The sequence below is a fragment of the Alosa alosa genome, chromosome 13, assembly GCF_017589495.1.
Source record: "Alosa alosa isolate M-15738 ecotype Scorff River chromosome 13, AALO_Geno_1.1, whole genome shotgun sequence".
Classification (NCBI taxonomy): domain Eukaryota; kingdom Metazoa; phylum Chordata; class Actinopteri; order Clupeiformes; family Clupeidae; genus Alosa; species Alosa alosa.
In genome coordinates, this window is record NC_063201.1 from 28,446,424 (window position 1) to 28,462,548 (window position 16,125).

Genomic DNA, 16,125 nt, shown 5'->3' on the forward strand with positions numbered 1-16,125 from the left:
TTTTTCTATGCTAATAGTAAATGGCTCCTATATGTGTTGCAGCGGGGTCATTTTAAATGCAAATGGCTGTTCTGATACGGCACCGCTTTGATGCTTTTCCGCTCGACTGATCAGATGAGAGTGGAGGCAGTCTTCCACTTTATCTGACTTTGACCTATAGCATTGGAGCGAGTTTCTATGACAACCGCGCCTTCTATGCTTGGAGTGCCACTTGTGTGAGAGCGTGCTCACAGGCAACAGCGAGGAGGAGGAGGCGGAGAGGGAGGAGGAGGAGGTGAGTAAAGGGTGTGCATTAAGGAGACTGCAGTGAAATACAGTATCTCAGGAACAAGTAGGCGAACGGAGGTGGAGAGTTAATGAGAAAGTAAATGGGAGGGTATGAGAGAATGCCACCGGTACTGAGGATGGTGCCAGAGGAGACTGTGATAGGAGAGGTGGCCATGCGCAGCATCCCTTGTTATCAGTCGCCTAGGTGACGGACCAGATTTGGTCGTGATCTGGGCCTGCTAGCAGAGTGGGGAGTGGTCTCTTTGCACACTGAAAGCCCAAGAGGCTGTGGATGAAACCACATCACATACATGTGGTTCTTTTCATCCTTATGTGTTGCCTATCGCCTTGTCTTTGGGCTTTGAAAAGGTCCTCATCAGCCTCTGTGCTGCGTCTTCAGCTTCCTATAATAATCACATTAAAGGATGCTGAAGGCTGGACTGCATTCACTCAACACTACAGCAGGGCTTCCTGTTTCTCTCTCCTTTCATAATCAAGGCCCGTGAAGCGGCAGGCTGACGAGGCCCACGAGCTATTATTAGCGCCACAAAGACACTCGGAGACTGCAGTGTGTTTCACCTCCTGAGCCTGCTCTCGCTCTGTTCCGAACTTAACGAATGCAGTTACCATGGTAGCTGCCGGGGCTTGAGTAATTAAATTTGGAGAAATGGTTTAATGAGAGAGGGGACACAATTCACGCCAACTTGTTCCTCATTTAAATTGTGTGCAGGTGTTTGTGTGTGTGTGTGTGTGAGATAAAGAGAGAGATAGAGAGAGAGAGAGAGAGAAAAGAGATGAAAAGAAAATATGAGAAAAGAGAGTGAGAATGAGATGAGCATTTCAGTGTAAATGAGCTTGTATTCTGGAATAATTCCACATTCCAAAGACTAAATCAACCTAAATTTAGACCCCCACCTCACTCTCCTTTCTTCTTCTTCTCTCTTTTTCACACTCACACACTTGCACACTTACACTCACACACACACACACTCTCTCTCACACACACACACACACACACACACACACACACACACACACACACACACTCTCTCTCACACACACACACTTCACAAACATGTAAGCATACAAAATCTAGCCGTATCTTTTGCACTGTTTTGCCAGGAGGCATGAGCCTGGCGGCAATAACAAGGTCTTAATTCAATCTGCCCCGTCATCTGCGGCTAAAATTGCATGTGCTACTGGGGGCAGACTGTAAGAGATGCAGAGTCACAGAATGAGACATACCGACCGTGGGCCTCTGGTATACTGACGACACCAAAATGAAGAGATAGACAGAAAATAAAGGACAGACAGTGTTCAAGAGAGAGAGAGAGAAAATAAAATGACAGACAGAAGAGGACAGAATAGGAGCAAGAGAAAGAGTGAGAGAGAGAGAGAAAGAGTGAGAGAGAGAGAGAGAGAGAGAGAGAGAGAGAGAGAGAGAGAGAGAGAGAGAGAGAGAGAGAGAGAGAGAGAGAGAGAGAGAGAGAGAAAGGGTATTTATAATTAGTACTCTCATCAGTGCTTGGCCACTCCTAATTAGTCGTCTTCAGTGTAAAGTCTCTCTGTGTCTCTCAGCTGGCTACTGGGGAGGGGCCTGTATCTAAACACACAGCAGCCACATGAAAGGAAGCCTCTCCGAGCAAGACCAGCAGAGAGAGCCGAGAGTCGCACAGCCAGGCTAGCTCACTGCACAGTCTCACAGGCCTGAATGCAAGACAGTGAAAAGACCCCTCATGCAAGACATTATCCAGAATTCTCCAACATGGACACTGGCAAGGTGGTTACAAGAAAAGGCATAGGATCCAGATAGCAATAGACCTGTGTTCCACAAATAGGCATTTTGTTTTTCCGTCTGAAGTGTCAACTCTTTTTCATTCATGCATTTATATTACCCTTAATTAATTAGACGCAAACACTAATTGTGCTGTTTTTTAGAGGTGAAGTGCTGTATAATTAATATCTGGACACAGCTGATCTATAATGTGGAAGAGTGGATGCTTATCTGGACACAGCTGATTTATAACGTGGAAGTCCATTAGGGCATGCCAGTAGAGTGTGCTACAGGTTGCAGGTTGGTTGGTGTTGTTTGTGAAGAGAGAGCAAGAGAGAGAGAGAAAGGTGAGGAACATGCAAGCTACAGGCAAAGAAAGGTGTGGGTGTGTGTGGTTAGATGCTCCAAAAAGAAATATCTGTGTGTGTGTGTGTGTGTGTGTGTGTGTGTGTATCTTCAATGTCCACAAATGATCCAGTCAAGATTTCATAAACTGTACTGTCCTTTGTGTCATGATAAGTTTTTTGTCTCACATTTCAACTCATTTCATAATAGTTTTCAACCATTTACAATCATCAGCAAATAGTTTGTGATGGACTTCTGCATTTCTTTCAGTCAATGTTATTGACGTTTTGACGGTTCAACCCAGTGTTTTTGTGTGAAGGATGCAATCACTAGTTGATGCACACATGCTCAAACACCTGGTGATTTATGCCACCTGTGTGTGTGTGTGTGTGTGTCTGTGTGCGTGTGTGTATTTGTCAAGGTTTGGAGCAAAGACCAGGGAGCCATCGAGGAGTGAAAAGCCATGCAGATTTGCAATTTTTGCAGCAAGAGAGGCAAAGAGCAGCCCTTCCAGACAGGGATTAAGTCTAACGCTGGCTTAAATTGCGTTGTGAATGACAACACTCGGGCAACAGACAAACAATTTATGCCAGCTCTAGGCTTCTCCTCTGGCCAGAAAAGACAGCCCTCATGGTTATAGACACACAAAGCAACAGGACCGGGTAAGAGCATCATCCAGGAATCACAGGGACAAGGGTTTTAATGTTAAAAAGGTTTATTTCAACAATGGACTGATTTTTCTCTTTGAAGTCGGTTTTCCCAAAAAAGTACAAAATAAAACAAGTACATCAAAGGATTAGAAATCACATCAATGAAAACGAAGACACATTGTGTTTTTTAACCTTAATATCAATCCAAGCATTTTTTTTTTCCATATATTTATACATACTCACTGAATTAGTCAGACAAACATCAAAACCTCTCAGTAGCTTTTTTCTTTTTTTCCTATTTATGACAATGTTTTATTTTAAACCCCGTATATATGTAGTTTTTTTTTGTTTAACTTTTTACAAAATACACCAACGCATGCCAGTATTCAGTAAGGCAGGGGAAGGTGTGTGTGTGTGTGTGTGTGTGTGTGTGTGTGTGTGTGTGTGTGTGTGTGTGTCTGGGTGTTTGTGTAATGATGCGTATATGTGTGTAAAGGTGGGGTTAAAGACTGGACTACAGGATCAAAATAAGAGACTACAACAAGGGGTGGGGGGTGGGGGGGCTGCGATGCAGAGTCTGAGTGAGGGTCAAAGGGCCAGGGGGCGAGGGGTTGGGGGTCTGGCGGTTGAAAGTTTGAAGGGTGTAGTAGCATTACTGAGGTGTTGGTGTTGGTAACAGTAGCTGCAGTGTCGTTTGTTTGTGGCTGGTTGTAGTTGCTGTAGTTGTTGTTGGGGGTGGAGGATGTGGGGGGTGGGTGGGGTTTTTTGTCTGAGAATTGGGGTGGCAGTGGTTGAGTGCTGTTGTTGTTGTAGTTGTTGTTGATTTTCGTTTTGCTTTATTTTTTCTGCTCTACATCATGTTGTTCTGCAGCGAGTTTACCTCCGAGGAGTTCTCGTCGCCGAGACCCTTGTGGTTCTCTTGCTTGGGGGTGAGAGAGTTCTGGATGTTGAGCGATTCGTCCTCCTTGGGAGGGGGGGCCTTCACGGGGTCCTCCAGCTTGTTCTGGGCATGAGGATCATCCTGGAGAACCAATAGAACCATTAGAACCCCCCCAAACCACACATGCGTGTTCCCCTCTGGTGCGTTCTCAAGACCCTCTTGGTCTAGAACACAGCCCACCCTCTGTTATAGTTCCCATCAGCTGCGATCTAGTATTCTTCTAGAATTGATACCCTCTTATTTCAAGGTAATATCAATGTGGTAATATCATGAATGTGCTCCAGAACCATCTTAGCTACAGATTATAATTTATGTAAATTATAATTTAACTAATTTATTCATTCAGATTTACTTAAACCCCATTTAATAAAGTTCAGTATGTATCTATGATGACACATTGTGTAAATGCATCATAAGTCAGTCATTCTCAGAGAGGGAATACTACCTGCTTATCCAGGTGGCTGGAATAAAGGTGTTTACAAAGGAGAAGAGCACACAGAGAACCACATTTAACCCTTTTGGCTTCCCAGCACGTCACACCAAGTGTTAAGTGGGGACTGAATACCCTTTTTAGCACCAGTGGGTTTAAAAGGAAGATGACAGGGCTGTATGAGAGACTGTTTTGCATAGAAAAGCTCAGGGTCTGATGACTCCAACCCACCCCAACCCAAACACACAAGGCACATGCACACATGCAACAACCCCCCCTTCAGCCTCCTATACAGCCCTATGCATCTCCTGATTCCCCACTATTTAGATAGTATTATCTATCTGATAACACACACACACACATATCCTCCCCCAAAACACACGCAACCCCCACCCAAACAAAAATCAGGCTTGAGGTAGGCAGGGAAAGTACTAGCAATCTACTGCAATGCCAACCAAGCCCCGTTTACCCTCTGTGGAATAACCATCAAACACCCTAATTAGGGCAGTCACTGACAAGAGAAATCACACATTAAAGGAGTGTGTGTGTGTATGTGTGTGTGTGTATGTATGTTACTAGCTGAAGAGTAATGTTTTGAGAGGATAAAGAGAAGGTTTATTTTAAAGATAACAGAAGTTTGTTTGCAATAAAAATATCACTAAATGTAGAGATAGAACCTTATCAACAATGAGAGAGATGGGGTATTTATTTTTTTGCCTTCAACACTTCTCACATTCACACACACACACACACACACACACACACACACACACACACACACACACACACACACGTATTACACGCACATCCTCACTCTCACTAAATGCTGACAGGGCCTGGCAGATGTAATCACCCTGAGAAGTGAGCATGTGTGTCAGTGTGTCACGTCTAGCAGCAGCCGTGCTGTAAGGCATAAGCCAGCAGGAGGTCATTTACCCGTTCAGCGCAGGCCTATATAGTGACTTCGGGCAGGACGTGCGGGTACGCCACCTCCAGGGTAACGGGGTAGGGGCCTTCCTTCTTTCCGTCGGCATGGAACTGGAAAACGGGGTTGTTTTGGTTTTGGTTTCATTTTGGGCTTTGCTTTCAGGGCATTTGGAAAGGGAGCTTTGGGAGGAGGGCAAGGATTCCTTTATGTGTTTTGTTTCTGGTTGGGAAGGGGGAGTCGGGTCATTTATATGTAGATGACATAGTGATATCACAGGGATATATGATGAGGGTGATGAAGGTTTGACTTTGTATCCTTCCCCTCTACCATTTTTACGAAATAAAGCATTGATCTTACAGAGATGTTACAGTTATTATTGATTTTGTATATATGTTATATATTTAAAGACTCTATCTAAAACTTTACAAAATGTTGAATATTTAACAGATTGATAAATGGCTTCTTTACTTGTATATGCTAAGAATGTCCACATTAGTATTGGGTAAAGCCGGATGTCTTTGTGTGTTTAGGTTGGAAGAATCGTACCCTTGTGCTGCCACATAACAAGCTGAACTGAGAGAATCTGGCGGAGTTTTCCCCGGACATGCGGACGTGATGGCAGACCGCTGTCGTCCGCTGGCCTCGCTCGGCGCTCCTGAGGGGGTTTTAACCTGCATTTGTTCTGCTGGCCTTTCATTTCAGGCTAAATTAGCCAGCCCTGCGTGGGGGCGCTGCCAGTGGGTGCCAAACTCTGTGAAGTCACCAGCTGAATTTTAAACTCTGAGCGGTTGGCAGAGCAGTTAAATTAGATCCCTACCTGACCAGAATAACACTGCAAGTATGCGGTTAGCTGTACACTGACAATTTCTTCCCACTGTTTGTACTGTTGCATAGGCGTGCTAGAATTATGTCCAAAATGACAATCCCATTAACAGCTTTCAAAACTAATTTTGTCATCATGGTGCTTGTTAATGCTGAGAGGTTCAATCTCAGATAGGTCATTTCCTTAAGTGCTACTTCTCAGCACACACTATAAGTTGCTTGAGACGAAATGTGTTTACTAATTTGATGTGGTTTAGGATGAACTAAGATGCTGATGCGTACCAGATCAGGGCCTGATTCAAGCCAGATGTGGGCCGGAGTCAGCTACTAAGCTGCCAGGCAAACAGAAGACAGGCACGAAATGAGGCACAGTCTGTTGGTCGTGTTAAAGTGGATCTCTCGGGAGCTGTGTGGATTTAAGATGCAGAGGAAAGTAAGTGAACAGTTGTGTGTTTGTGCGTGGGTGTTTTTTTTTTGGTAGTTGTTGTTTAAGTTTGGCCGACCATATGCTGTTTTTGATGTCAGCCGTATGCAGCCAGAGAAGAGGAAGGACACGAAGAGGACAGGAGACAGGGACGTGGCGAAGGACTCCGGTAGAGGACTTCAGTCACTCCACGGGGACAGAACAGCACACAGCCCATAAAGCAGGGCTGAAGGACTCCGGTAGAGGACTTCAGTCACTCCACGGGGACAGAACAGCACACAGCCCATAAAGCAGGGCTGAAGGACTCCGGTAGAGGACTTCAGTCACACCACGGGGACAGAACAGCACACAGCCCATAAAGCAGGGCTGAACAGAGAGGACAGGGGACATCAGCACTGAAGAGTGAAACTGCTGCTCATTTAACATTGTCTGAGGTTTAACAGCAAAGAAGGTCGTGAAGATTCATCCTCTGCTCTGCTGAATTGTGGTCCTTATGATGCCTAAAGAGATGACCTCAGAGTTAGTTCTGCTTATGTTTCATTTTCTTGACTTTGAGGGGAGTTTATTTTTTATAGCTTTTTTATACCGCTTTGACATTATTCAGATTTTCCTGTCAAACTTGGAGGGTAAATCTGAGTATGTGTGTGTGTGTGTGTGTGTGTGTGTGGGGGTGATGGTGAGTGAGTGTGTAAGTGTGTGTGTGTGTGTGTGTGCGTGCGCTTGAGATTGGCTGCATTCCCAGGCCTCGCTCTTTTTACTCAAGCGGATATTGATCGTGGAGCGGCAGCATTTGGCTGACGGTAATAAAGACTCTGACAGTCTGTATGTATGTATGTGTGTGTGTGTGTGTGTGTGTGTGTGTGAGAGAGAGAGAGAGAGAGAGAGAGAGAGAGAGAGAGTGTGTGTGTGTGTGTGTGTGTGTGTGTGTGTGTGTGTGAGAGAGAGAGAGAGAGAGTGCGTGTGTGTGTGTGTGTGTGAGAGAGAGACAGAGTGTGTGTGTGTGTGTGTGTGTGTGTGTGTGTGTGTGTGTAGTATTCTGCATGTGCTTGTATATTTCCTTCCTTCTATCCCTTCCCCCATCTTGACAGATGTGTCCCTTTCTGCCACGTTCGTCTCATTTTCAGGAGTGCTCTCCGCTACATGAGGAACTCTAGACTTTCCTTTGCATCGCATACAATCGATAGCCACGTCCTCCGGTGTCTGAAGGTCGGACTCGACACATGCAGTCCGACTGCAGGAGGAGGAAACCGGCGCTCGAGATGAAGATTGAGCAGCAGACATAGGCAGCGCTCAGCTCATTCTGATAAGGGGATTGATTTCATCCCCCTCTGATGAACCTCCACTCTTCTCCAACCCACTGATCAGGAGATGGGCCTCTACATCTGAACCTCCAGTCTTCTCCAACCCACTGATCAGGAAATGGGCCTCTACCTCTATTGCTTTAACTCTCTGTTTGGGACTATGAGCTACACTATACCGTGTAATCCAAATGTGCTGGGACTGCTCTCAAATGCTAAATGGGCTGGAGATAACTGTCTTAGCTGATTTTATTGGCATTTTAGTGGCATTTTTCCATCCTTATTTCTTAACTTATTATATACTTATATTAACTAAGATTATTAGTATCATTATGGCTTTAACATTTGCTATCTGAATTTAGTGGGACGGTCTGAATTAGTATGTACTACTGAATCATAACAAGACAAAAATGATTTTGGTTATTTTCCTTATGGTTTTGCTCTCCAGAGGCCAGCCTGTAGACATCATGTGGACCACTCCTCTGCAGGACTGGGGATGTGGGACTGCGTTTTGTTTTTGAATGATCACTGCACAGGGATTGGTTGACTTGAAAACAGATGATTGACAAGGCCACAGCACAATGCGAGAGAAGGGACAGTGTTCCTGGTGGTGGGGCTTTCACTGGGTTGGGGCTAGGGGGGGCGGGAGGGGGGCAGTAGTGATGGTGATTGTTGGTGGTGGTGGTGGTGGTGGGGGGGGTTGTTTGTTGATCTTACCTCGCAGTCGGTGTCCTCTTTGTTCTTACACTCCCAGGTGTATCTGCTCATGGTTTTCTAAGGGGTGGGGGCAGGGCAGAGGGTTATGTACCTCAGATGCACAAACACACCTTCAACAGAGCAGAGACAGGACGCGGACGGATGGGGCAGGTGGACAGAGAGAAGAGAGAAGAGAGAAAAGAGAGAGAAAGGGACACGGAGGGACAGAGAGAGAGAGAGTGGACAGGAAGAGAAGGGCGATCCCTCCGAAAAGGAGTCTATTGTGAGAAGGATTAGTATCCCGGATTGCGATCTCCCCTCCCCATTTGACCCAGGTCCCTGGGTCACTTAAAATGAGACCTTACTGGCTTAGTTAGACTCTTTTCAGTCACAGCGGTCAGAGCCAGTGTGTGGTTGAGCAGACGTGGGTCAGGCTTGGACCAGAACTTCCTGGTGCCATCTACATGGTGTGGCTGGTTGTCTGCGGCCAAGTCCTGAGTTAAGGCCCACACCAGAGAATGACTCCACTTCACAGTTCTCTGAGGCCAAGAGTGGCTATTTAAGGAGCTGAGAGAGAAAGAGTGGCACTCGCTTTCAGGGAACAAACACCATAAAAGATTTCATGGATTGGGTTAAGTGTTAGCTTCATCTCAAGGTTTATGCGTGTGTAAGTGGATGTCTGTGTCAGAGTGGGTGGTTACCAGCTAGGGCTGGAGAATGGTAGACCATTTAATGACTGTTAGTTTCCGAGCTGAGAAACCGCGACTGCAGCCACACAGTCTAATAGCAGACCTCCGAGACTGCAGGTGGATGGCAAAAATAAGATCTTCATCTTTTGTCCCTCTATGCAGTAGGTTGCTCCTACCGCGTTAAAAGGACAGGGTCTTTTGTCAGACGTGTTGGTTGACTGAGGAGGCTATGGTTATCCCACACAGAGAACGAACGACATCCATGTTAGCTCTACATCTACTTCCCCATGCTGCAGCCATGTTAGGCGTGTGTGTGTGAGTCTGATTCCCAACCCCCCCACACAGCACCACCTAAAGGTGGTGGCGAGACGTTGCATCGCAGATGTTTATCCTGCTTTTAACAAGGCACTCACCTGTTGTCTCAAACGTGAAACCCCACCTCCCACCTCCCCCTGAACCCCAGAACCAGGATAAACAAGTGAAACAGACATACAGATATATCGATATATAGATATATAAATATATACATATTTATATTTGTGGACGAGGGCGCAGTACAGCGAACAAGCAGCAGCAGCAGCTCGCATGACCACTGGAGGGCGCATGTGAGCGATAGAGCATGCAGTGGCACACCAATGCAAAGGTGAAGAGGAAGGAGAGCAGAAAGAGAGGAGGGGGGGTCGGAGGAGGAGGAGGAGGAGGAGGAGGGCACTCCAACAGGCAGGATGGCCACCAGACAAGAGCAGCAAAGAATCTAAAAGCCGGTCCTATGAATAATAAATAACGAGCACCTTGTGTCTGTGTCTCTCTCTCTGTGTGTATGTGTGTGTGTGTGTGTGTGTGTGTGTGTGAGTGTGTGTGGAAGATGCCGCAGTGTCGATGTGATAGTGGTTGACCATCTGAGGTCTGCCTATGCATCGATTGTCTACTGAAGGATCGATACAGTGGGTTTTTCATGGGTCCCTTAGTGTGATGGGAGAGTCCGTCGCTAGCGTGTTCTCTCCTCTCTCACACACACACGTGCGAGTGCTTTACACACACACACACTCAGCTGGCCAGATGAATGAGATGAGAAACGGGAGCTGATGGAGAGTAATTTACTGCGGTCAGCAGCTACACCCAGTGAACCCGTACCCATGAGCCCTCGCTCGCCACTGGGCGCCTACACGCTACAAGGGAGAGAGGGAGGGAGAGTGGTGGCCGGTTCCTTACAGTATGCCTGTTGCTATGGCAACAGTGATTACCTCGGCAACCGCGGGCTTCTTGTCTGAAGAGCAAACTTGCCGTATGGAGTGCGAGCGCGAAACAGGAGAGAAGGAGAGAGATCGTCTCTCCCCCCCCGCCTCGCTATCCATCATTTATACCCCCTTCCATTGAACCCCCCACTCAAATCAAAAAAGGTTACCCTCAGAATCATGCAGAAAGGGAAAAGAGAGGGGAAAGAGAGACGAGAAACACGTTACCTGACAGATAATGTTATCATAGTAAGCCAAAGCACGGGCATGAGGAAGGTTAGGAGGGGTGTCGCACAATTTCCTTACATTTGGGTGGGAGCCCTCAGCGATGGTGGACAACGAGAAATTATCATTGTGCTGCTCCGAGGAGGGACGGTACTTACTGCTGTGGGGGAGGGGGGGTGGAGGTGCAAATGGAGAGAGGGATGGAGGGAGATGAAAGAGAGGGTGATGGAAATAGGAAGAGGTAGAGGAGGCATGGAGGGATGGGGGTGAGATGAGGGAGAGGTGAGGTGAGAGTAACCAATAGCATGAGACCAGAATAAGTAAGACCAGAGCAATGGGAGAGCACAGCGAGAAGAGGAAGAAGAAATCGAGGAAGAGGAGAGAATCCGAGGGACAGGTGAGAGTAGAAAATGGACAGAGCAGTAGGAATGGAGGGATGGGAAAGCATTGTGAAAGAAGAACAGAGAAGGAGAGGACAGAGGACAATGTGATGTTACAATGGGAGGGGTGGGGGGAGGGGAGGAAGCAGGAGAGAGAGAAGCATTAGTGCAAATCTAGGAAAGACTCGGATACTAACATGTAGATCTGGAGACATACAACAATAAACAAACAATAAACACTCTGTGATGCAACACAAACACATTGACAGACCGAACCCAGAGGCCAGAGCACTGGTCAGCTTTGCACCTGGACTCCAGCCCTCTGCTAAGACAGGGCGTTGGCATGTGCAAGCACAGCACAGTACGCAACACTGGCAGACTCTAAACCTCCATATGTGTGTAGAACACTCATGTTGTATTTGGTGAAAAACCCAGCCTTTCATTCTGTTCCATCAGAATTCCTTGAATAATCCTGGCACGGTAAATGAGAGATTTCCTGTGTATGTGTGTGTGTGTGTGTGTGTAGTCCTCATTGCCAACACTCATTGTCTCAAGCACATAATGCTGACACTAACACACCCCTTATCCCAAAACCCAATCCCTCATCTACCCATTGCCCATCATCTTTGCCTCTCCCCCTCTCTCTCTCTCTCTCTCTCTCTCTCTCTCTCTCTCTCATTCCCTTGCATGTATACTTAACGATTAGCTAATGAAAGCTTCTTTAATGATGCTTGAGAGTAAGAGAAAGACTGCCAATTAGCCCTGTCTCTAGAGTGTGTGTGTGTGTGTGTGTGTGTGTGTGTGTGTGTGTGTGTGTGTGTGTGTGTGTGTGTGTGTGTGTGTGTGTGTGTGTGTGTGTGTGTGTGTGTGCGGCATCAGCTTAAGAGCCTGTAGATTTTATGTGCTGAGTCTATTGAAGAGCACGGTTTTCTTAACTGCTTCACCAGAGTGCATACTCAAACAGTGGATATGTGTGTGTGTGTGTGTGTGTGTGTGTGTGTGTTTGTGTGTGTGGGAGAGGAAGAGTGAGAGAGGGTGAATTTGTCAGTCCTGTTGGTTGTTAAACTGTACCCTCCATCTTTGTTCTCATTACTCCACTGCCTATCCTTCTCCTTACTCACACTCTCCCTCTCTCTATTCCTCTCTCTTCCTCTTCCCTCCCTCCCTCTCTCCCTCCCTCTCTCTCCGTCTGTCCTTCAACTCCTTCAACCTTAAGCCCCCTTTTTTCACTCTCCACCCTCTCTTTTTCCCTTCTCCTTCTCTTCCATTCCTTTTAGTCCATCCCTCTCTCCTTCGTTCCATCTCTCCCTCTCTCTCTCCTCTCAGTAAGGTGACAGCAGCAGTGTCTTATGTCGTTGGTGGAGCCGCACGCTCCTCACAGCCGACTGCAGTAATCCGCAGCAGATGGGGGTTAGGCGTCTGACGCTGTCTCTCTCTCTCCCCCTCCCTCCCTTTCTCTCTTTCTTTTGCTCCCCCTCTCTTTCTCTCTGTCCCTTTCTCTCTCTCTGTCCTCTCCCCCTCTTTCTGTCTTTGTGCCGACATAATGCCTGTTCATCTCTTCCACACATCACACTGTCCCTCCTCCACCCCTCCAAATGCTCATCACACCATCCTCTTTCTATCTCTCCACCTCATCATCTCTTATTTTCCATCTCTAGCAATATCCCTCTATCACACCACTCTCTTTATCCACCATGGTCAGTCTTTCTCTCCATCACACCTCTTAGTATCTATATTCTCTTCATCTATGAGTCTATCACTCCATTTCTCTTTGCTTCTATCCATCACATCATCTATCTTTATTCCTCTGTTTAGCCATTCATCCTTTCATCTTAGATAGATAGATAGATAGATACTTTATTGATCCCCAAGGGGAAATTCAAGTTCTTTCCTGCTTTCCATCCATCTATCACCCCATCTCTCTTCTTCCTTTACAACTCATTCATTTCCCTCCTTCTCTCTGTCTCATCTCTCTCTGCCCACACCATTCGATTAATCTATCATCTCTCTACACACTCTCTGCCTCTGCTACAATCTGACCACAGCAAAAGCCTCCTCTTTCCATGCAGCACCTTTTCCCCTCTCTCTCTCTCTCTCTCTCTCCTCTCCTCCATTCCATCCTTGTGTTCTATTCTTCCTTTGTTCCCTTTCCTTGTTCTTCCAGCGCTGTTTTTTGCCAGCATCATCTTCCACCTCTTTGATGAAGCTGTCTGCAGTTTTTAAATCCCGGCCCCACCCCCACCCCCAGGTCTCACAGCTGTATGTAGGTCACCCCCACTCCATCTCGCTGCACTCCACTGCTCCACTACCCCCCTTTTGCTCACTGGCCTACTTTCCAGCTGGAATTGCTGTGGCATCGCTGCTCTGAGCTGCTAGCGCCGTATGCTAGGAATTAGCACGCCATCCAGCTCCTGCTTCACTCTCCTGCACCATCATCATCATTATCACCATCATCATCATCACCATCATCATTCTCTCTGCCATCAGCTGCAGCCTGCCTGTGCCCCTACGCCTAGCTGATGCAGCCACCACAACAACAACACTGTGGAAAATACTGTGTTTAAACACAGAGTCTGCAATCAGTCCAAGAGCATTCTCTACCTCTCTCTTCTCCCTCTCCTTCACTCTCTCACTCACTCACTCACTCAGTGAAGCGGTAAAACAAGCCCTGATACATGACAACACCATCTGTTTTCTAAATCAGAGTGTTCCGTGCTCCTCCTCTCCCTGAGACCTCTCCTGCTTCTCTCTCTCTCCCTTCTTTCTCTCTCTCCCTCTCCAGGCCTGCTCTGCTCTGCTCTCCGTCTCCCAGCCCACCCTTGTGACTCTCTCTTGTCTCTCTGTCATCTGTGAAGTTGACTTCCTCTCCTCCTGTCTTTCCTCCGCATTCCTCCACTCTCCCTCGTGTTCCCCTGACCAATTACAGACACGGAACGCATCTGGGCCAGATGTGCTACAGGACTGTGTTACAACTGGACCAGAGTTGCGGGTTAGTGTTAGAACCGGACCGGGTCGAGTCCGGAATCTGCTACTGACCATTTGATTGTCCTTCTCTTTCCTATGCCTTTACCTTGTACTGCTCAACGTACCTCTCCCTGCTCATCTCCTGCTCCAGTTCTTTACAATACCCTGGGGAGAGTGTGTCCAATCAAACTATGCCCCGGTGCACGCACTGCGGCAGCCTAAAACACAACCCCTTGTCTTTGTTCTTCATATCCCACCACCCCCCTCCTCCCATCTCTCTCTCTCTCGCTCTCTCTCTCTCTCTGTCTCTCTCTCTCTCATTCCGCAGCTCTTTGCTGCCCCTGCTGGTGTGGAGTCTGACCTGCGCTTGCGCAGCTTGTTGTTCTCGGTCTTGAGGACGTGCAGCTGCTTGGCGAAGCAGACGACGATCATGAAGAGCAGCAGGAGCATGACGGCCGAGGCGCCGATGGCGATGCACATCACCTGGAACTCCGTGATGACCGACTCGCAACGTGCGCCCTTGTTCCACACGTACTCCTGCACGTTGCACCTGGGACAGAAGAAGAGGAGATGGGCCCTTTGTTAGACTAACATTTAGCGAGGCATGCCAAATTGTAGCATCTGGTCAGCATATACATCATATGCCTGGAACATGAGCACAGGAGAACATGAGTGCACCCATGTTCTTGAATTAGTGATGTAATGTTTTTCTCAGAGGTCCCCCATAAAGTTCCCCATAAAGTTCCCCATTAAGTTTCTTTGCTGGAGACTGATGGTTCTGGTTCTGAAGAGGGAACTAAAGTTGTTCTTGGTGATGAGGTAGAGAGGATTCAACAGAAGTCTAAAACAGAATAATGTAGACTCTACCCACTTCAACATCTTATTTCACTACACAACAGGAAGCATTGCAATTCACAAAAGCTTTTAGTCTAGTTGTCCTGTTTCTCCTTTGTTTGTCCTGCATGTAACATCACTGTGGAAACTCTGGTGAAAACAGATTATCATGTGCTGTCAACCTTGAACACATGGCCTTAGTTCTGTTGATGAGGATGATATAATTTTTTTAACAACCTGAGTAATCACTCATGAGTGTGCACTCTCAAGGTCTCTCCCCCAGATCAGTCTGGAACTTATGTCTCTGCAGTGTCCTTCACTTGCCAGCTGGTCACTGGAGACTTTTGTTTACATCATCTGTGGTGCATGAGTGTGTGTGTGTGTGTACAGTATGTGTGTGTGTGTGTGTGTGTGTGTGTGTTCTTTTCCACCAGAAGGGACTCTGAACAGATTGACTTTTCAGATTGCAGGTTTGGCCCATGCCCCATCTCCTGCATATGTGCATGAGGGCCAGTTTGACCTCAGACTCGGAGTGCTTGCGTGCCAGGTGAGTGGGGGGTAGCAGTACAGTATGGGAGGAGAGCGAGGGCGTATCTGGGACAAAACGGCGCATTAATGAGAGCAAGGTGCAAAAGTTAGAGCCACCTGGGCAAAGGGAAGGAGAGGCCACAGACAGATGGATGGATGGATGGATGGATGGATGGAGGGATGAAGGGGAGAGTTGGAGGAGAGAGGAATGGACATATGGATGGATGAAGGGATGAAGGGGAGAGGTGGAGGAGAGAGGAAACAGTAAGTTAATTGAGCCATATGTCCTGCTGTCTCTTCCCACACAGTCTCCCAGAGAGACACCTACAGAGAGGTGGCCAGGTTAAAAAACCCTGCTGTCATTGTGCCATCTTCACTGCCATACCCCCGCCTGGACTGTATGCTAATGTACAGGACATGTCACACACACAGACACACAAACACACACAGACAACACAAACACAATCAGACAGAGATGCTTTCGAATACCCGTCTTATGCCTTGAGACGTAAGTCACTGTCTCCTGATTTACATGCAAACACACACACACACACACACACCACCTCCATCAGCACAAAGGCAATGCTACAGTGCAGCTAAAGCGCTGACTTCCGTCTTGCTTTTGACCTTCTGTAAACAGCCGCCCCTGCCTCGTCTGCAGCTCTGAATAATGCATGGAGCTCAGTGGGCGCTCTG

General features: G+C 47.2%; 1 protein-coding gene across 8 annotated transcripts in view; it reads right to left on the reverse strand.

Moving 5' to 3' along the window:
* Positions 1-3,083: 3,083 nt before the first annotated feature.
* cspg5a (chondroitin sulfate proteoglycan 5a) overlaps positions 3,084-16,125 on the reverse strand; it is a 34,446-nt gene continuing 21,404 nt past the window's right edge. Inside the window, exons 3-7 of one of the 8 annotated variants that reach the window (XM_048260173.1) lie at positions 14,429-14,617; positions 10,805-10,883; positions 8,596-8,652; positions 5,343-5,444; positions 3,928-4,057 (exon numbers count right to left, since the gene is read on the reverse strand). In XM_048260173.1, coding sequence (XP_048116130.1) covers positions 5,358-5,444; positions 8,596-8,652; positions 10,805-10,883; positions 14,429-14,617 — 412 coding nt within the window. In that variant the 3' untranslated portion in view covers positions 3,928-4,057; positions 5,343-5,357. Of the gene's footprint in view, positions 4,058-5,342; positions 5,445-8,595; positions 8,653-10,726; positions 10,884-14,428; positions 14,618-16,125 lie in introns of all 8 variants that reach the window. The other 7 variants (XM_048260170.1, XM_048260169.1, XM_048260172.1 and 4 more) reach the window with 7 other exon arrangements.